The 21,099-nt window shown below is 47.7% G+C and overlaps 1 protein-coding gene and 1 long non-coding RNA gene across 7 annotated transcripts in view; one reads left to right on the top strand and one right to left on the bottom strand.

The window, feature by feature from the left end:
• Positions 1–278: 278 nt before the first annotated feature.
• On the top strand, positions 279–18,720 carry ATCAY (ATCAY kinesin light chain interacting caytaxin). 3 transcript variants are annotated; one of them, XM_040590212.1, is made up of 13 exons: positions 279–835; positions 2,644–2,773; positions 7,256–7,320; positions 7,684–7,905; positions 8,671–8,856; positions 9,536–9,638; positions 10,187–10,318; positions 10,742–10,828; positions 11,312–11,410; positions 11,688–11,723; positions 12,626–12,661; positions 13,415–13,447; positions 14,023–18,720. In XM_040590212.1, the coding sequence occupies exons 2-13, from the start codon at positions 2,697–2,699 to the stop codon at positions 14,030–14,032; spliced, it is 1,086 nt and encodes a 361-aa protein (XP_040446146.1). In that variant the 5' UTR covers positions 279–835; positions 2,644–2,696; the 3' UTR covers positions 14,033–18,720. The 3 variants fall into 3 exon arrangements, with proteins under 3 accessions (XP_040446146.1, XP_040446145.1, XP_040446147.1); XM_040590211.1 differs by having other exon boundaries at positions 13,412–13,447; XM_040590213.1 differs by lacking the exons at positions 279–835; positions 2,644–2,773 and adding an exon at positions 4,531–5,094 and having other exon boundaries at positions 13,412–13,447.
• LOC121086442 overlaps positions 18,078–21,099 on the bottom strand; it is a 13,146-nt gene continuing 10,124 nt past the window's right edge. For all 4 annotated transcript variants that reach the window (XR_005827362.1, XR_005827363.1, XR_005827365.1 and 1 more), the window contains one exon: positions 18,078–20,495. This is a non-coding gene — a long non-coding RNA (uncharacterized LOC121086442). The remainder of the gene's footprint in view (positions 20,496–21,099) is intronic.

Below are 21,099 nucleotides of genomic sequence, written 5' to 3'. Positions count from 1 at the left end.
CTCCCAGCGCAAGAATGACCATCTGTCAGGTCTGTCTGTACAGCCCCAGCACCAGAAGCGAGACCAGTGCCTAAGGTTTAGGTTACAAACAAGTTTTGCATGTGCAAGGCAAGATGGACCATTAAATCCTGCATCCTAGCACACCGCAGAGGCCACCTTTTACTTTCTCAGTGAATGATACACTGTGTTAAAAAGCCCTCCCCTTCTTACCCACCCCTCCCCAGCTCCCACGCCTCCTCTAGGACCAGATCCTGCTGGATGACGGGCATCCCTGGCTCCCACTGAGCGCAGCAAGGAGGCTGTGCGCTCAGCCCCTGGCAGCATCACTCACCCGGAGGAAGAGAGCAGGGAGATACTGGTACCGCGCAGCCCATTGGCGGGGGGGTGGCACCGAAAGGGGGGTGCCTGCAGCTCCTCTCTCCACCCATCCTCCATAACACCCCCCTCCCTGTCACCACCACCGCCGCCATCCTCCTCACACACAAAAGCAGTACGATTAGCTGACTTAAGAGAGCTGAGGCTTACCAGCTGCAAGCAAAAAATAATAATCAAATACCTTGGAGGGGAGGGAGGCAGCGGAGGAGGAGCAGCCATGGAAGAATACGAGTAACTGCCCTCAATTCCGCCCCCCCAACAAAATCCAAATCACAAAGCAACGGCTGCTGCGAGAAAGGCCGACCTAGATGCGTCCCCGCGCTCCTCCGCTGAGGAAGCTGCACACATCTGCACCCGGATCCAGGCGCTGGACCCCCTGAGCAGCCCGGCTCTGCGGGGAGGAATGCCTAGCTGGGCTACAGGCAGGATCTTCTTTGTTCCTCATTAGCCACAAGCATCGGTGAGTACAGCATCATCTGGGCTTCCATACTGCCGGGCAATGTTTGACATTAAGAAACGTCAGACTCCAGCCCGGGATTTGCTTTGGTATCTTTCCTTTCTCTTCTTCCCTCCATGATGCCTTCAGGGTTAGCAGAAAGCAGATGACAGCGGTGGGGAGGAGGGAGGGAAGGTGGGGGCTCCCTGAGCCCCAAGGTATCTCCTTTGCCTGCATGTAGGGAAATAAAAAAATGGAGACATACGTGACCATGCATGGGCATCGCATGCAGCCAGGCATGGGGCTGAGGACAGAATACATGATGTGCTGGGAGGAAAGGCTGAGAGATGCCGGGCAGGGAGTGCACGCTGCGACGCTCGCAGCCAGCTCTTTGCTCTCATTGCTATCTCTGCCAGTGCCTGTAATAAAGTCAGATGCTGGATTTACTCAGGCCTCTACGTAGCTTCATTCCTTTAAAGCAGATACAGACAGACAGATTTATCTTCCTCCAGATCATCACCAGCGACACCCTCTGTAAATAGAAGCATCCAAAGGAAGCAGTAAAAGCACTGGCTGTCTAGAAGAGCCTATAGCAATGGGTCGAACTGCTAGATGCTGATTTTCCTGACACCAGGGGAGAGGCAGAGCAGCCCCATCCACTTGGGAAATCACCCTAGCTCCCTTATCCCCAAAAAAACATATGTGTTACTATCCAGGCCAGTGCCTGGACACGTTTATATTGTGAAGGCTCAGCTCGGGAAGGACATTCAGAGCTGCCCTGCAGTGGATGGGTTAATGCACGTGCCCAGCACACGAGCTGATTTAAAAGCTGACCTTGTCCCCTCGGGCCCAGGTGCTGCCTCCAGCCGAAAGCAGCATCCCTGCTCCCTCTGAGCAGACCCAGCCCTGCAAGGGGTCTGAGCCCTGACGCACCCTGTGAGGGGCTGCAGGCCGTGGTAAATGGGTACAAGGGGTTGATTTGTGCTGGCTGGCGGCGCAGGAACCTTCTAGTGACAGCAAACACACATGGTCCTCGGGGCCCCTTGTGCTGCCGCGGTGTTAGGATGGGTGAGAACCAGGCTCGCTGGGTCGGAGCCGGTCCTGCTCCTGGCACTGCAGGAGAGAAGCAGCTGAGGAGCAGCACTTGCCTCCGTTTGAGGTGCTCCAGTTTTTTGGCATCGTTTTTCGTTTACCTGGGGAGCAAGACAGGGATGCAAATTCTTCAGGGGTCTGGAAGGTTATTCACCATCCTGTGAAGGCCTCCTCACCCTCCACAGTTTCTCTCTGGGTGCGGGGAGAAGCATGGGGATGGAGCACAGACCAGACACCAGTAGTCAGGAATTTCTCAGCAAAACCACAGCCATTAACTTCTGCCCAGGCCAGTAAAATGGAAACGTGCTACTGCCAAGGCAACCTGAAGCCAGCCTTGGAGGAGCTCGCTCTTCTTTTTCCGTTTAGCCACATTTCATTTGCCTCAGCAGAGGTGCTTCTTTATGCTGAGATGAGGATTGGAAGAGAAGTAGCAAGGGAAAAGCAGGCAGACATCAGCCCAGACAGTGTTGATCCTCAGGGAGAAGAGCTAAGGTCACAACCGAGCAGAGAGATAGCTATTGCTTTGATCCAGGGCCAAACCCCCCCCCCCCTCCTCCTTGTCCAAAGTGTGTCAAGTAGCCACAAACCCCCTTGTCCTTGCCTTGTTGCTTTTGCAAAACAAGCAGCTATCACGCTGCTTCTCTGCGGAGCACAGCACCAGCACACCCGCCCTGAATGGTTCGGATGAACGTTCCCCGGCCATGATGCTCAATGCCAGCCTCTCTGCCTTCCACTTCCAGCCTGAGCCCTTCCCCAGGGGAACCGCTGTGCAGCCACCCCAGCTCTGAGTACGATGGGGACCACCGAAGCCACTTTGCGGATGGAAAACGTGGATGTGAAGGAAGAGTGGCAAGACGAGGACTTCCCCAGGTTTGTTCCCCCCATAAAAGCCAGGGAGAATTTTGTTTCTTCCTGTAAGAAACCAGCACGGCATGGAGCATACAGGTCCCTCCCACCACCACCCCAGGCAACAGGAGTCTTAACTCCAACAGGGCGATTCTGGCCAGAGAACAGAGCGTTTTGTAGCAAGGCTGCTCGGAATGCTCAAACATTTTGGGGAGGCTTCTGGCAACCTTCTGTGAGTATGTCAAGGAGAGGGTAAGGAGCCAGGTGCAGAGTACAGGGAGCTTAGCATGGATGAATGAGTGCGTGTAGGGAGGGAGGGAGGGATGGATGGACGGACTCCTTCCCCAGTCTCTGGATCAAGCAGTGTCTCCCCAAACAGAGCAATGCTGCTTTGCCAGGGATTTGCCACAGCATGCAGAGTCATCGGGATGCAATGACCACTCAAACTGACAGGCAGAACCTAAATGGCTGCAAATCTTGTAGGAAATGACATGTGGGTGATGGAAGGTGCCACAGCGGCAGCTTTTGTCTTCACAGACATTACTAACTGTACAGAGCGCCCAAAAAAAACCCCATAAGGTCGGTGTGCGCTGAACGGGAGTTCAGCCACCCAGAGGGTGCACCCACACCCATCCGCACCCCAGCACTGCCCCACACATCCAGCACTGAAGCCCGTGGCCCAGCAGCAGCTTCCTGGGGTGCACACAGCATGGCCAACACCAAGCCTTGCTGCAGCTGAGTGCGGGCTGCCGAGGGGCTTCTCAGGGCCGTCTCACCCTGCCCAGCCGCAGCTGGATTCCCCCGCAGCCCACAGAGCCCCTGTGTGCACAGACAGAGGCGCAGTGTGCTGTGCGGGGGGGCACGCACAGCCCCAGCCCTGCTAGAAAGGGGCTCCTGTGTCCCTGGGTGCTGGCAGATGAGCCTCGCTCACTTACCCCCGGCCCAGCTGCGTCGCTCTCTGAACCCCTCTGTCTGCCAGCCCAGCACCCGGCGCACGGGACGTGGCTCGTCCTTCCGCTGGCCCCAGCCGTGGGCTCAGCCAAGCCCTTGGGTTTCTAGGATGGGGGTTTCTTTCCTCTGAGAGCAGCTTTGGGCTGATGGAGCTCTGCCAGTCCAAGGCTCCCTCAGAGCACTGCGAGGACAAGCACTTAATGGAGTAGGAAGGCAGACAAGGTACGGAAAAGGAAAAGGAAGGCATTGACCCAAGGCTCCCTAGAAAAAAGGGGCAAAGCTGGTCTGGCACCCGGACACCCAGGCACTAACCCACACCCTCACCTCGGAGCAGGAGCTGCCAGGCTCCATTTCACACTGGCCACGCAAGCAGCAAACTTACCCCAGCCACAGTCCAGCCTTCAACGGCGTTTCTGCTGCCGAGCCCTCAGCACCACGGGACACGGGTGTCACCACTCCTGCCTGGCAAAGTGGGCAGAGGCGAAGGGATGTGACCGTGGCTGGGTGGCAGATCAGTGGCAGGGACAAGGCCAGAGCCCGACGAACAAGCTCCCCAGCCTGCTGATAGACTGGCTGCAGAGGGGTTCAGTCAGGAATGATGCAAGGGGAACAAAGCCCAAACAGCCACTAGGCAAATGAGTGAATGCCAGCTGTGTTTAACTAGCGTTAAAAATAAATAAATAAAAATTTTCAAGACGCTTCCCCCTAGAAGCATTAAAATAATAGGGCAGAAGCTGCTGCATGTGGGACAGTAGCTCTCCAGCAGATGATTTGCTGCATAGCTATTTTTGCTTAGCTGTGATTAACCAATCTTGCCACAAAAAAAAAAAAAAAACAAAAAAACCACCAAAACCAAGCATACCCTAGACAAAGATCTGGGCTGGGGAAACTGAATTCAGCTGCTCATTAAGGACACAAGGCAACATTCCCACCCCTCCCTGAGAAGCTGATCTGCAGAGCAAGCTCCTGCCTTGCAGGTTGCAAAGGTGCAGCGCCAAGGCGCTGGGCGAGCGGGGAGGAAAGGGTCCCCCCTCCTGCTGCTCCCCCCAAGGTTCAGCCTTCTGCTGACAGTGTCTTAGCTGTTGGTGCAAGTGCTGTCCTGCAATGATGCTGTAGCGTGCAGCGGGGCGGATACAGGAGCATGCTCACTCCATCACGAATCCATGAATCCATCGGATCACGGTCAGTGAAGGCTCGGGCTGGCTGGGGCCCGAGAGAAGGTGCTGGCAGAGGGAAGCAGGGCAGCATGCTGGCAGCAGAGAGCAAAATGGTGGCACCCGTCCCCTAGAAAACCTGCTTCATTCAGAAAATTTGGCATCCGGGGCTAGCTGCGTTTGGGAAGGAAGATTTACGGGAGAGACTGGGAGGCAGTGATCCGAGCAGCCTTTGGGAAGGTAAGAAAGCCTTTTTCTTCACCTCTGACTTCTGAACCGCTTTTTGTAAACGGCTGCTAGCACCGGAGCGCGGGGTGCCTGTGCAGCACGTACCCGGGGTACAGCTGGGCCCTGTGATGCTGCCTCACCGAGCTGTGCCAGGCGCCAGCTCCCAGCTGGACAAACAACCAGCCCGACCCCTTCCAGACAAAAGCCGAAGGGAGGGGGAAAAGCTAGCAGGGGGCAGAGGGGTGTCTCTGACCGCTCAGGAATATCGTGGCAGCCCACGGGGTCCAGGTGCTGCACCCGCGAGCAAGGAGCAAGCGCCTTTGATCAGGTCTTCAACACTCATAAATATACAATAACCAGCTAGGAGAGGATTATCCCTTAATCTAAATATTTATAGGGTTTAATTTGGCTGGTGGCTCTGGTGTCATGGCAGCAAGAAGAGGAGCCTTTGCAGGGCAGAGCGAGGCTGTATCCCCCTGCGGACTGGGAGGTACCGGTCCCCATCAGTCTCCCCCCCGCTGTCTCGCTGGACCTCAGCAGCTGCTGGACTTAAAACTGGTGGGGTTTATCCGGCCCCCCCCCCCCCCCCCCCCGCCCCCCTTACAGCGCTGCCTTAAAACTGGTGGGGTTTATCTGCACACACACACCCCTGTTACAGTGCTGCCTTAAAACTGGTGGGGTTTATCCCCGTTTCACCCCAGGGCTGTCCCAGTACCCAGGATTTTACACTTGGAGGGATGAGCCCTTCCTTGTGTCAAGGGAGAGCTTCCAGCAAGGGGCAGGTGAAACACGAATGGCTCAGGACCCTTTTAGGCAGACCTTTGACAACAAGAACTTGCCATGGGGTTGCTGGGGTTTGGTCAAGCTGTGCAAGAAGTTTCAAACCCAGCTAATGCCAGAGGACAGGCACAAGTCCCAGCCCAAATTAAGGGGAAGATTGTCCGTAGAAGTCTCCAGCTGAGGGTGGGCAGTACGCTGCTCAGTCACCAGCTGGGGCTCCTCACTGCAGTACTGGGGGCCAGATCCTGGCTTCACTTACCCCAACATGGGTCAGGAGCAACGCTGCAGTTTCCAAAGGGTGACAGCCGCGTAATGAGGTTTGGCATTAGCATATATACAGGCAAGCCAACTTTTAAATCAATCAATACCTCTAGCCTCCGGCTGGAGGCATGGTGATTTATACGAGGAGGGTGCAGGAGCCAGGCATGAGAAGCTACAACTCCTGGAGCCCCAGGAAGGCAGCGGTGGGTCCTGGCTCTGAGCTACAGATCTGAGCGTTGCTGCCTGCATCTTAGCTGAGGGCAAGCCGGCTTCCAGACCTCAGCAGGGTCTGGGTATCACAGTCAGCTTTTGTCGGGTGAGGGCTGAGGTGAGGATGGGGTGACAGTTCTGGGTTCACACTTAGGTCTGACCCTTGCCTCGACCACCGCCTGCCTTAGGGCAAAGTCACTACAGCCTCAGGAGGCAGCTGCGCTGGATAAAGTTGTGCTCTGCTGCAGCCAAGGCCTGTGGCAGAAAGCAAGATGCACTTTACAAAACCATTGGCAGAGAGTGCAAAGTGCTCTTGTGCTAAGCCTCCGCTGCTAGCTCAGCTGCTGCTGGGATCAAAGCACCCCCCACCTGGCTTGGGAACCGCCAGACTGGCTGGGCAGCCCGCTGCATTGCCTGCGCTGCGCAGGGAACAGGATACAGGCAAAGTACCGACTGCAGAATATGTTCCCTGGTACCCCAGAGCCCTAGAGCTTGGCACTGCCTCTCAAACTTCTGGCAGAGATAAAAATGGGGATAATATGGAGAGAATGAGGATGTTACCAGGCTCTTCTGGGGACAGGATTTGTTCCCATGTCCCTGGCTGGATTTTCCAGCCTCTTGGCTGAATGGCAGCATGAGGGATGTACTAGGGGAGAAATGCAGGGATGGTTCGGGTGTTAGCAGGGATTGCACAGTATTGCAGCAAGAAAGCCCAGCTGCTGGGTTGCTCTTGGGCAAGTCACCTGAGGGTACTGCTCAGGCTGAGCTCATAGGTAAGAGGGAAAGGGCAGAGTGCACATGGGGTTGCCTGTTTTTCCCTGATGTCCCCAGTTCTCTCCACTGCCTGCCATGGAGTGGCTTTCTCCTAAACATCACTTGTTATCTCCTCCCTTTTTACCTCTGCATCTTGGCTTGCCTGCAGACCTCTCCCAGAAGAGACAGGGATGGAGTCACTGGGCAGCCCTACAGAAGATGAGAATACATCCTGTAAGTACCAGCCTGCCTTATCAGGAGTTCAAAGGAAAAGAAGCCAATGGGAACAGCAGCTTGCAGTTAGGGCAAAAGCCAGTTCCCTTGGAGTATCTGCAAAAATTCCCATGTGGGAGAGGAAACCAGCAGAGATTTAAATTTGCTAACCTTTCACGAGAAGCTGGGGGAGGACATGGGTATGTCAGAAGCGTTGGGAATTTAATCCAGCCATACCTGCAGGCACCCAGTACATCCCAGCTATGACCCACCACCCTTAGCTTCCAGGACCATAGTCTGAAAGATGCATAATGAAAGCACCATGTCTTGTGCTAAGGACACAGGACAAGGACAACCTGTCAGCTATTTTCCTTTTAACTCCAGCTCCCCCAAATACATTAAACTTTAATGGGGCGCATCGGAAACGGAAGACACTTGTTGCACCTGAAATCAACATTTCCCTGGACCAGAGTGAAGGCTCCATTCTCTCCGATGACTTCCTGGACACACCAGATGACCTGGACATTAACGTGGATGATATCGAAACACCTGATGAGACAGATTCCCTCGAATTCCTGGGGAACGGGAATGAACTGGAATGGGAAGGTAAAAGGCTGGTTCTGGGTGAACGTTTGCAGGGGCTGGAGCTTTTTTTAGCGTCATTTTAATCACTTTTGACACCACTCAGCATCAGCAGCTGAGGATCAACTTTCCCAGCAGCAAAGCACAGCCAAGCCCCATCTTCCACACAGCATCTGTCCCACTAGGACCCCAGCTATCTCAGCACTTCCATCCAGGGATAGGGTGGGCAGAAGTAGTTCAGGGACTTGCAAACATCGGAGTAGCCTTAACCGAGGAGAAGGCACAAGGCTGTAGACAAACATTCCCTTCCGGCTGCAGCTGGGCCACCCCCCCGGCTGGAAGGTGATGCCTGCTAGAGCCAGCAGAGCTGTCATGTGAACATTCAAACTTCTTGAATAACATGGTCTTTGCCAACCTGGCTGATTTTGACTGGCTCAGGCTAAGAAGGATTCTTGCAAGCAGCTCTGCTAGCAGGTCAGAAGACAAGTGGCACAGGTGATGCCCTCTTCAGCCAGCGTAGATGGATCTGAAGGAAGATCCAGCAAAAAGCCCAGTGCCTGACCTGGGACTGCAGGTACTATAAGCAGTGTGAGGTGTTAAGCTTATTTCCATTGCAATTTGGCCGTGGAGCAAAATTATTAAGAACTACAAACTTACACAGCTCAAAGCTGTAGATGAAACAGATGATCCTCAGCCTGTGGTTGTCATTGTCTCTTATTGTGCACCAAAGCTCTTGCAGAGCCTCTTCATACATTATATTAAAGGCAAAAATATTTGTCCCTTTTCCAGATGACACTCCTGTAGCCACAGCCAAGAACATGCCTGGGGACAGCGCAGACCTGTTTGGGGATGGCGGGACAGAAGATGGGAGTGCTACTAACGGGCGGCTCTGGAGGACTGTCATCATTGGAGAGCAGGAACACCGCATCGACCTCCAGATGATCAAACCCTACATGAGAGTGGTGACACACGGAGGTGAGGGAGAGGGTGGCCTCATCCTGGCTCGGTGGATTTCTTTCAGCCCATCTTTGTTAAGCCGGAGGGAATCATTGACTGATTGCTTTGATTGTTTTCAGGGAAAAATTGCTGTTAGTTTTGCGCAACTACGTGGCACCTAAGCACAAAAGCACCCCACTCGTGCCAAAAAACATATAGCCATGTAGGCTATATAAACAAGAGCAGAGATAATGCTGGCTCTGAGCAAGACTGAATATACCCTGACTCTCAGCTAGGTGCAGGCAAGCATCGCCAGCGATGAAGGGGCTGTGGGCGCTTACTCCCTCTGTGGCTGAGTGCCGGAGCTGGTGGCACAGCTAACAGTCCATGTGTCAAATTAGTGACCTGTCTGAAACCTGAGCAAAGCCAAGCAACCACCAAGGGCAAAACTCGCAGCTCCGTGCTTTGGCACACTTAAATTCCTTCCCTGAACTTCATGTGTATGTTATAGCCACAATCAGGATCAGAGGCAGATCTACTTGTGAAAAAGGTCCACAAGAAGGACAAATGCGCCAGCGCTTACCTAGAGCTGAACAGAGGCACAAAATCCAGCCCAGGCCCAAAGCTGACAATACACCTTTGCTGCTGTTTTTCTCCTTAAGCTCTTGCATCTCCCCCAGAAAGCATCACTGATGCTGCCTGTATCTTTATTTCCCAGGATACTATGGAGAAGGTCTCAATGCCATCATTGTCTTTGCTGCCTGCTATCTCCCAGACAGTAACCTGGCCGATTACCACTACATCATGGAGAATCTCTTCCTGTAAGTGACCGGTCAAGGTCTGCGAGGGGGAGGAGGGCAAGGAAGGTAACTCAGGCTCTGGGAAAAGAGATTCTATGTATTCATTGCATCGGGAACCTCAGCTGGAAATAGTTTGAATCCAGGCCAAGGGTACCCAGTGTGCAGCTGTAGACTGGAGCATCACTGGGTGAGACACTGTCCACAGCATTTGCATCCAAGTCCAATAAGTCAAAGTATTCAAACATTCAGCGTTAATTATGCCAGTGATGGACTCACTACCAGGCTAGAACATATGCATACAACACCAAACAGCTGGTAGATACTACTGCTAGGCAGAAGAATGGCGCAGGGATGTCCATCAGCGTATGCGCTATGCTAACAAGTACAGTGATCCCTGAGAAATACCCCCAGGCATCCTGCAGAGATGCCAGGAGAATCCGAAACCTATTCCAAGGTCTACAAAGAAAAGGCCTGGGTGCCTTTTGGGATGACACACAGGCACTTGAAAAAACCTCAAGGGACCTTTTCTGAGTCTTATGTTCCCATTGCTTTTGACCACCACCCAACAGATACGTGATCAGTAGCCTGGAGCTGCTGGTGGCTGAAGACTACATGATCGTGTACCTAAACGGAGCAACACCCCGGAGGAGGATGCCAGGCCTTGGCTGGCTGAAGAAATGCTATCAGATGATAGACAGAAGGTGAGAATCCTGTTGGTGTTGCCTCTTTGTTCTTCCCAGGCCTCTTCCCACATCTCTCCCATTGCTTCCTTGCAGCCTTCCCAGCCACCCCTCCTTCCTTACTCCCCTGACTCTGTACTTGCTTCCTCTAGGACAGCTTTCTGACTTACTTCACACTCTCCTCGTTTCCTCTTCTCCCTCCTTCCACCACAAGCACCTTCCCAGAGATGAGGCTAACACAGCACCCAAGCAAAGCAGTGCTCCTGCAGCCTGCCAGGTCTGCTTAAATAGGGTTCCTAAGGCCATGGGCAGGGCTTTTGCATGGAGCCACCCAGCTGGGGCTGGTGAGCGTCATTAGTTGCTGATTAGCGCCCTGATACATTACAGGTGAGTTTAAGAAAAGCTACTCTGAATCTGACTTTCTGTCCCCTGGCTTTTCCACAGGCTGCGTAAAAACCTCAAAGCATTGATAATTGTGCATCCTTCGTGGTTTATCCGGACAGTGCTGGCTATATCCAGACCCTTCATCAGGTAAATATACCATGTTCCCAAACTTGGCTGTTTTGGAGTGGGACTTTAATCTCACAAATTAGATCTTAAGCTCACCTTTAACCAGTAGTGACCAAGCTGAGACTGTTCATCATTTGTCTTACATCTCTCTGATACTTCCAAGGACAACCCCAGAGGTGGTTTTAGGAGACACTGTGATGGTCTGGATGCAGATCAAGGCTTGTCCCAGTGGATAGCATGTAAAGATTTAGTGGGATGTGCAGAAATGGTGGTTCTTTTTCCCTCCTACAGATATTGGGAGGTGGGGGTCAAAGCAAAGGAGGTACAGTAATGGGGCATCACACCACAATTTTTAGTCATCAGCATATTAGCTCTGGAGGAGATGGGTACAGAGGATATAGAGATGCAGAACTCCCTGTTTCCTACAGGAAAATTCTGACTTCCTATGGAGAGAACATCAAAACAAGACCTCAAGCATACACTCTCTCTCTCTCTCTCTGCCAGTGTGAAGTTTATCAATAAGATCCAGTACGTTCACAGCCTGGAGGAACTGGAGCAACTAATACCAATGGAGCATGTGCAGATTCCAGACTGCGTCTTACAGTGAGTATCAGGGGGGCTGTGGGGGCACGTGTAGCTCTGAGGAGGCGCAGGACAGAAATCCTCTGTAGCAGGATTTTGTGTGGAGTCAAAACCCACGTGCTAGAAGGGCAGAGCCTGGGGCACAAGCCTTAGCTCGCTCCTACACCGGTGCCAAGCAAGAACCTGCACGCTGTGCCAGGTTGCAGTTTCTGTTACCTTCAAAGCAAACGTTGCATTTTACTGAAAGTGAACAGTCCTGACTGGGTAACATTTAAAGAATGTTTCCTGTTTGTTGCAGATATGAAGAAGAGAGGATCAAGGCCAGAAAAGAAAGGTACAATTATTGGGGGGACAGCAGGGAGCAGAGATAAATGGTGGGTTCATTTTCTTGGGTTGTTTTTGCTTTCTCTCATCGTTATTTGTGTCATAACCCGTCAATTCTGTGTTCATCCTACCTTGCTATCCCACACAGCCTACGCTTACTTTCTACTGATTTGCTCAAAATCAGCAAAAGCTGCAGGAGGGAGGAGAAGCTTGATTAAAAGGTTATTTATCCACAGAACCATTGCTCTTAACCCCACAAGTGCATGCATCCTGAACATGCACCATATGTGCTAGCAAAGGTCACCAGAAATCACTCTTATGTATAAAATTGGCACATTCTCCCCACATGACTGTGCAAACTGACCTTAAAGTGGGAGCCAGTGCTTATTTTAAAAGCCACTTCATTCTGCTGGAGTGGCATAAAGAGGGCCATTAGTTTACAGTTTGTTTTGTTTCATTTTCTAGACCCATTACATCACTGGTGATGTAGGTTAGAAGTGGTGGCCATAAACAGTGATAAGTCAGCTCTGCTAAAAGCAAAAGGCAGTCAGGGACAGAGGCAGGACCAGCTGGGTCAGCACAAGAGCACTGTGCTGTAACAGCTCCTCCTCATGCCGCTGAACTGGACGGGAGATGCCGGTTCAGGAGGATTCAGTCCATTAGCTACTGAAAAGCGAGTTGACCAGCCCAAATCAGCCCCCTGCCTCCCCCGAGGGCCAACAGAGGCATCCCCAGAGCACTGGGATTATCAAGGCGTCAGTTATCATGGGGACAGAAAGCTAACGGTCACCTCTGACCAGACCGGTAACCTGTCTGAGGTCCAGCTGTCTCCCCAGAAAGTCCTTAGGTACGTCACCCTTCCATGCTGCTAGCCTCTAGGTCATGGATTTCAAATGTGACTTGTGTTTACAGGGCAGAAGAGAAACAAGATATGGCTGAGAAGGAAAGGTAGCTATGCTTTTTTTATTTATCCTTCCCTTACAAAATATCTTAAACTGTCTTTGGTGATGAGAATGGCCCTGTTGTTTGGCAGTACTGCCTGGTGAGCCAGGCTCTGCCATCTCAGGAGATGTTTGGACCCCAGGAGGACACTTCTAAAGTGTCTGGGGACTAATAAAGCCTCTCCTCTCTATAACTGCTCCCTGTGCCATCGCTTTTGTGATGTTATTGACCTTCACCTATGCGAATGGGTTCCCAACGCGGCTTTTGACCTCTGTAAAGCTAGAGAACGTGTTTGGTCGTGGACCAGAGCCAGAGGCACTGGCGAACATTCTCCTGACATTCAGTTGTAGCATTTGCATGACGGTGCAATGCAGAGGGCTGAATTCTGCTGTCGGGCGCATCTTGGGTGTGCGTAAAGGCAAGATATGAGGCTGTAACATGAGATGGGGAGGAAAATTCTAAGGAGGTTTGGAAGACAGTGTCGAAATCCAATGCCAGGATAATTTGGCCTGAATTTGGCTCTGCTTCAGAGTGACATAGCCTCTCTTTTTTTATTCTATCTAACTAGCTCCTGAGGGGGAACAGGGCATATTTCTGCTATTCTCTTCCCAGAGAAAAAGGAGCTTTGATCAAAATTGACAAGGTCCATTGGATGTCTGAAATATTCTGAGAAACTAGTGGGACCTCAGGGCCAGAAGAGAGGGTGGTTCATTTGTGATGGAGACTCACTTGTTGTTTTGCTGGTTCTCTTCCAAGCAGGCCTGTGCCCCCAGCAGAGGATCAAGAAACCAGGTTTGATTTGCCCCTCGCTCCTTTGTTTGTCTCCATGTGATAGATTTCATTGCATTTGTAATCCGCTTACAGGAAAGGCAAGACTGGATTAGACTCAGGACCTCTTTAGCCTGGTGCCACTCACCTAGCACAGAAGAGGCATCAGCCACTTTGCAGCAGTGGGATGCCAACCCGGGAAGCTGGGGGCACCTTCACCCCGCTGCGGGGCGGCTGCAGCCACAGCGGCAACCACTGCAGGCTGTCCCAAAGCAGGGACTGCTCACAGCTGCAGCTGCTGCGGAGGCACTTGAGAAAAGCTGTCCCTCCATAATTTACCTGGCATTTGCCACATGGTAAAGGTGTGCACATGGGTCCTTACTGCCTTCCTTTACCCTACAGTAACTTTTTCATGGTCCCATGCACTCAGGAAGAGTCCTTAGCGAAGAAGAAAGCCCATTAAAGCTATGAATGACATTATCTTTGGCTTTGATACCCTTTTGTAGAGGATTACACCCAAACATTTTTTTACATAGTGGGAATAACATTTTTGCTACAATTTGCTTTCTAAAAATAACTGTCTTTCTGTTCCTTCCCAGTATGTCATGAATCGAAGTAGAGTGGAATGAATGGAGAAGAAGAATGACACAGCCTGGCAGTCACCCACGTAAATGACCTTTTGGTATAAGACCTTGTCGCCATCTTATTCCGAGTTCTGTAAGATCATGGAGCCTGCCTCCCCTGTCTCCAAGATGCAAAGTCCTTAAAACTTTTTGGAAACATCTTACTTTAAGAAAAAAAAAAAAAAAAAAAAAAAAAAAAACAACAAAAAAACCACAAAGCAAAGCAAGCCAAGAATAGCACTTTTCAGGACAGGTTCCAGTGTGTTTCAATAATGGTCTGTGGAGAGCTATTAAGTAGTGCAAATAGATACCATATTTACCCTTAGTAAGTTAAGAGCATCCTGTAGTCCATTAGTCACCAGCCCAGAAAGAGATATATTTTTTGTTTAAATTATAAACCCTTCCCCTAACTTGCTGCTGGCCAGCACTGAGACATTTTGCTTTAAACTGCACAGCCAGTTTCCTCCATACGACGTTACAACAGCCATTGCCCCAGGGAATATCTAATCCAGGCCATGAAAAGAGTGCATTTTTGTCCTTTCTATTGCCAGTGTATGTTTCTTCCTGAAAATACCAAGTGCCCACTGGTCTAGGCACCTATTCCAGCCTTGACCGCCTCAGTTAATTCATTGCCAGTTCCTTTCGTTAACTCACACCATACCATTCCTGTGAGCAAATGCCATGTTTTTTCCCCGATTTGTTCTGTCTCAGTTTGTAAGGCACTCTGATAACTCAGAAAGAGAGTCCCATCTGTATGGCAGCCTCCACAGAACCTTCTTATGCACATCTTCTTCTACCAACGCACACACACCAAAAAGGTCTGGTTTTAAGAAGGAGCCTTACGGACAGGAAAGTTTTTCACGCCTTGTCTTTGTATTGATTTCATGACACCGGACAATCATTCACTGTTAATACCTCCTATTGCGGAGACAAGCTGCTAGATGTTTGACATTTCCTACTTGCCATCCCTGGGTAACGAGGGCCTCATCTATAAACATACCTGCCGGGGAAAAAAACCATACCAGGCGGAGAATGCTGCAGGTGTGGAGGCAGGTCACTGTATCTGGGTTCAGCTTCTCAGTTAGCCAAGAGATGCAGAGGTGATATCGAGACTCTTGTATTTTTCACTCGTGAGGATTCTGTGAGCAAAAGAGGGAAGAAAAATTAAGAAACAACTATCTGCCCAAAATCATTTGGAAACTCCTGATTTCACCAGAGCCAGCTTACACAAACTATCTCAAATGCTGTCAGGCAAAACCCCTTGCAGACAACTGCAGATGAAGAATTACCTGCGTATTTCACCACTTAAGGAATATTTCAAGCCTGGCAACCCCAACCCGTGGCTATTTGAAATTACCACGATTTCACTCTGCTCTGAAATCCCCTGGAGAACAATTCTGGCAAAGCAAGATCTTCCTCAAGATAGGGATGCCTCCTATGTACGCATGAAGTTTCTCTTTCTTCCTTTCAGTGAATAAAGCTGCTACAGATGAGATCTTTATTTTCCTGAATGTTACAAAGGAGCAACATATATGCTTTCTGACACTACTTCTTATCTGATACACGTTTTTCTCCTGCACTTCAGTCACAGATGTATTTACTGAACAGACCTTTGGATGAAGAACAGAGCACTGCACCCGCAGCATTAAGCCTAGAAGCTGATAATGGTAAAGATGCCCGATTCTGTCTCACTGGCATCTTAATGATAAGCACCAAGCAAAAATCGATCTTCATAACTTTCTAGAAATTTCATTATGAGCCAGTTATTGACAAAGTGAATTCTGACCAGCATTTTGGGGGTTTTTGAAGTTTAGGTTTTATGCCAAGTACCACCTTCCCGCAAAAGGCATTCTGTCCTAAGCTTTCCCAACAGTCAGCAGGCATCTGTTTCAAGACAGAAGCAGCAGTCAGAAATTTCCAAACATTCATGTGTTAACCCAATCTGCAAAACCGGGTGTCCTTTTTCACACATGGTCTGTCAGATGGACTAAACGAACCCACTGAAATTAAGGAAGAACTCCTCAGATCAAATTAATTTTAGCTCAGACTATAAACAATCACAGATCTCCCTGTAGAGTATGTTAATTCACTGTCTCCCATTGATAATACTTAAACCTAGATTTTCCTTCTTTTCTTTTGACACCGTTTTTATGCATTTAGATAAAGAATCATCTGCTATGCTTTCCACAAAAGAATGCAATGCAGTTGGACACTGAAAGGGTAGTTTACAATTATATAACGAACAAAACTGATAGAGCGTTAGTAATGTTTCAAAAGTACAGCTCCAGAAACCTTTTATGTATCTGTAATTACTAAACACTTCAGTGAAAAATGTTGACACCACAGAAAACACTGCTGTTATGGAACACATGGACATGGAAGATAAGAAACCCCAATTACGTTCAGTCTTGGGGCCTGAAGAAGCAGACGGCTTCTTGATCCTCAGCAGTAACCATACCAGAAGAATGTGGAGTTTGGTTTTGTTGTTTTGGTTTTTTCCAAAGAAAAGACACTCTGTCTACATTTTCAGCAGAACTACAGAATAAGCAGACCTGAAGATGAAAGTTCGTAATTTTTCAAGTCATTCCTTCAGGGCAAGGTTAAGAGTTCAGCTGTGAAAAGGACAGATGACCAATTTCATTTCAAGCTAGCAAGTAATTTGTTTGAATACAAAAGTCAATTTGTAACTTCTTTGAAACAGTTTTCAAAAAGTGCACTTTCTGATAGAGCACTCTAAGTAGTATGCACTATATTTTAATTTTTAACAAAATTTTATGAGTGTATAAATGTTATGTTCCTGAATGGATGGACGGATGTCTGTATGTCTTTTCAACATAGAAAAGAACCTGCCACCCATAATTGATAAACTATAGCTAAATGTAAAAAGCGCATTTTTATAGCAGCAACAGAAAAAAAGTATCATTTAACTTCTTTCAGACAGTGATTTTAGATGCTACTTGAAACCAAAGTAGCTACAAATTCTTTGACAGAAACACAGAAACAATCAAGTTGGCAGCGTCCCTTTACCAAATGCGGAGGAAATAGCAAAGTTTGATGTTGATAGACCTGCACAGGCTTCAAACAAAATCAGACCTACATGCTGCAATAAACACAGCACCAAACATGCTGCATTCATCTTCAGAAGATCGTTACAGATTTCGATCCACCTTGCAGTGCAGGTGAGAGATCTCAGTAGCTCTCCAGGCCAGCTGATGGGGTTCTCAGAGGCTGCCCACGTGGTATAACGGCCTTGGTGGGGAGCTGTCAGCTGGCGGCTTAAACCCAAGACTTACCTTGCACCGGAGTCAAGCAGTGACAATGGCCCAAACAGAAAACGGAGGTGACTGAAGCCATTGTTCAAATTTCTTTGCCAGTTCCTTAAAGAGAGCTGCCCTCAAAGCCTGTCTGCGGAAGGGTTTGCCAGCCAAGCTTTACCTTTCCCCTGGAGATGCAGTTCATAAGAGAAATACACTATACCAGCAAAAGAAAAAAAAAATAAAAGTTGCTAGTAAAAGTGCATTTACATTAGAACTTTTGCCAGTATATATACATATGTTTAAAAAATAAACGAAATAAACTAAATCCTTCTAGCAATACTGCTATACTGGTCAATGTTCCAAATGTATACCAGGCCTTGTTTCTCTCTCACAAAAACATCTCTGAAGGATAAATATTTTGACTTATGAATGCCACTGTGTTATATCAAAAAGTAGGTGTTACCAACAGCATTTTCCTGGTCTCAGATTCTACCTTTCATGATATTTTCTAATGGTGAATCAACAGATAGCCACATTTCAGCTGCAGAAAAAGATTTTTTACACCCATGATAGCATATTCACAAAAACCACAGTGTTCTTACTCACAGTCTAATGGCTGAATGTCAATATTCATCCAGCATCAGCCCACAAACTGGAAAATCAGATCCCTTCCTGTACCGTTGGTGACAGACTAGGACATACCTTCCCGTCTCTTTAAGGTAGTCACAGGACTTGACCTGTTGTCAGTTTGATTCCCAAGGAAGACACAGGAAATAAAACTGAGATGCTGCTGTATATTCAAGTTGGATAATTAACACGATTTCTCCTGTACAGTACTGTGTAAATGTGAGTGGATATTTAGAGCATACCTCATTGCAATTTTTCCATCTATTTTTTCCAAAGATTATTTGCTTACAGATGTGCATACACATGTATGAGAAAACCTAAGTGGTAAAGGTTTTAGAAGCAACGCATCCTCTATTTTACTTATCTAGGGATGAAAAAACAAAAAAGTTATTGAAATTCTGGTGACAATAAGCTCAGATTGGCCTGACAGCAGGTGAAACATACCGGCAAAACAGCTATAAATACAAAAGCACATGTTCTCTCTTTTGTATTTCCATATCTACTGGCAGTCAAAAATACAGCATGCTACTGGTAAAGTGAATTTTAAAAAGTCACCATGACAATATAACATAATCTATCTCAGTTTCTTTTTCCTTTGTAGTGGGTCCTTTTAACCCAAACCTACATGTAAAAATGTGTGAACTGTCATTTTTCTAAAGTGTTTGTAATTAGGTGGTTTATGCTAGAGACATAGATTGCTGTTAAGTATGTATTATTCTTTTTGCTTTGTATTATTCCATAAGAATCTGTGGATATTCAATTAAAATGAGACTAATCCTTAAGCAAAAAATGCATACCCCTCTTTTTGTCAGTATCTTTTATTTAGATTTTGGCTCCATATGGAAAATACAAGGAAAATTTTTGTTTGGATGCTATTCCCTTGAACAAAGCAAGTCAAAGTCCTCCCTGGCAATTATGATACTGCAAAATGAACGTCTCAGAATGTTTTTACTAAAATAACTTCCATTCTACCAATATGCCATATGACCTTTCCAAGTTTCCCTTAGTGTTATGCTTTAGAAAAGTCACGGAAAAATTGCTTCCCTTGCATTTCTATCAACCTGTACAGAACCACACTTTTTTCAGGTTTTTTCATCTCACATTATTTTTACGTATCTTTTTATACTCAAATTGATAACAAGATCGGGAATTACATTGTAAAAATAAACACATGCACACAAAAAACCCAACTCAAATCCACTGAAACAGAAAAAAACCCCAAACCCTTACAAATAAGCATTTACAGGAAAATGCCTGAGATGTCTAATTTGAGTCGGTTTTAGATAGGTTATTAAAATATTTCAGTTAATTAATTGGAAGTATGAATACATACATGTCTAATCCTATAACAAGCGTTACTGTTTTCACACTGTGAAATAGCTCATTCAGGAGATGTATATTAGTTTAAATGAGTATACATTCGTAGGGCTACACTTTTGCTGTATGCATGTATGAAAACATATTTTTTGCTATGATTTTATTTTCACCAAAAAACTCCTACCTCAAACACAGTAGTATCAACAATGTGCTCTTCTACTCATTCTCTGATTTTTTGTTAAATTTATATGCAAAAGGTTGAAGAACTACAATGCTAGATCTCAAATACTAAATTTGTGTGGATGATAACAATGTAGGAAGCTGTTGCTCCAGGCATGTAACAGCAGAACGCTACTAACCCCAGGCAGCGTGCTATAAAAACCTGTTGTTACTTTATTTTGCAGCACCTCTGATGTAGGCACATGTTTTTAGGTTATGAATGAAACACGTTAAAATATTTCACATGGCTTTGCACCGAAGGGCCACCAGCACCAATGGCATATCATGAAGGAATCTGGTCCACGCTGTCAAAAAAGGAGACAGGGAGTCTTGGTTGAGGTATGCCAAAACCCAGCTCTAAGCGCAAAGAATGCAACCAACAAGCAGACACAGTTCAAAAGCTCGCCCTGTTATGACTACGCCATGCCACAAGAAATGGGATTAGCTGCTACCCGACCAAACCAACAAAGGTTCCCAATCAGAAGACAAGACGTCCTTCCTCAAAAGAAAACATACCCTTTAATCACCCTTCCCTGTAGTTTTCCATTAGCCACGTTATATTCCTCTATTTGACTGACTGCCACTTTCTATTATTAATTTCATTTAGCAGTCCTTAAAAGCTAAGAATATTCCCTAGGAGAGACATTTTAAAAGCAAACCAGCCAACTGGCTGCTGTGTAAAAGACAGAGAAGAGAGGCATCCAAAACCCCCCACAATCTTGTAAATATATTAAGATTACATTGTTGGTTTGAGGGGTTTGGGAAGAATGGGAAAGTTAAAGGCAAACAGTTTATTGCTCTGAAACCACTTAATATACCAGTGCTACATTTTTCTTAAGTAGGTGCCTGTAAAGCTCTGCTGCAGCACTCTGGGAGGGGTGCACGGCTCATCCTGTGGGTCGGGTCTGCTCTGAAGGTACCAGGTGAAGTCTTGCAGTGGATTTAAGAGTTGGGACACTTCCTTCCCTTGTCGCAACTGGATGTGTGATCCAGGTACATATCTATCCCTTTTAATCAAGATGGTAGCACCTGTGATTGAGATCAATAGGAGAAAGACAGGTAAATTTTCTGGAAATTTTCCTAATGAAAGTTTAAACACTATAAGCTCTCCATCAGCCGCACAGTTAGTTTTCATGACTCATTTTCTTCAAATTAGGTGCCTGATACTCAGCTAAATTGCATGCTGTCTTCGTGAACCCTACGTTTACTCCACCCTCAGCTCTAATTTTAAGGCAGAAAAAAAAATTATAACAGCACATATATTGTGTGATTTTAAAATGTTGAAAAAACGCTTCTCTTTCTTCCAAAACATAAAATCACTTTCCACCTAGACCTCACTTCTGCAGTTTGAATGAAAAGTCAGTATTTTCCCATTCCTTCTCAGTACTGAAACCTATTCTGTCACAAGTTGTGAACTAAACTGTCACCCAAGTGGAAATCACTTCTCCCACATGTGCATGATGTGACTGTTCTTCCCTTTGAAATGACTGAGGTTCCTCAATGAAGCAGTATACAAGAACGTGCTAATTATGGCATAGGCTGTTCTGAGGCATTTGCCATCACTGCTAATCATGATGTGCCACAGATAGAAACCAAGACTCCCAGCTTAAGACAATTAGAATCTTCTCCAAAC

This window comes from Falco naumanni, chromosome 4, assembly GCF_017639655.2.
Source record: "Falco naumanni isolate bFalNau1 chromosome 4, bFalNau1.pat, whole genome shotgun sequence".
In the NCBI taxonomy this organism is placed as follows: Eukaryota; Metazoa; Chordata; class Aves; order Falconiformes; family Falconidae; genus Falco; species Falco naumanni.
Note: the sequence above shows the minus strand (reverse complement) of the source record. Positions and strands in the feature narration are given on the sequence as shown.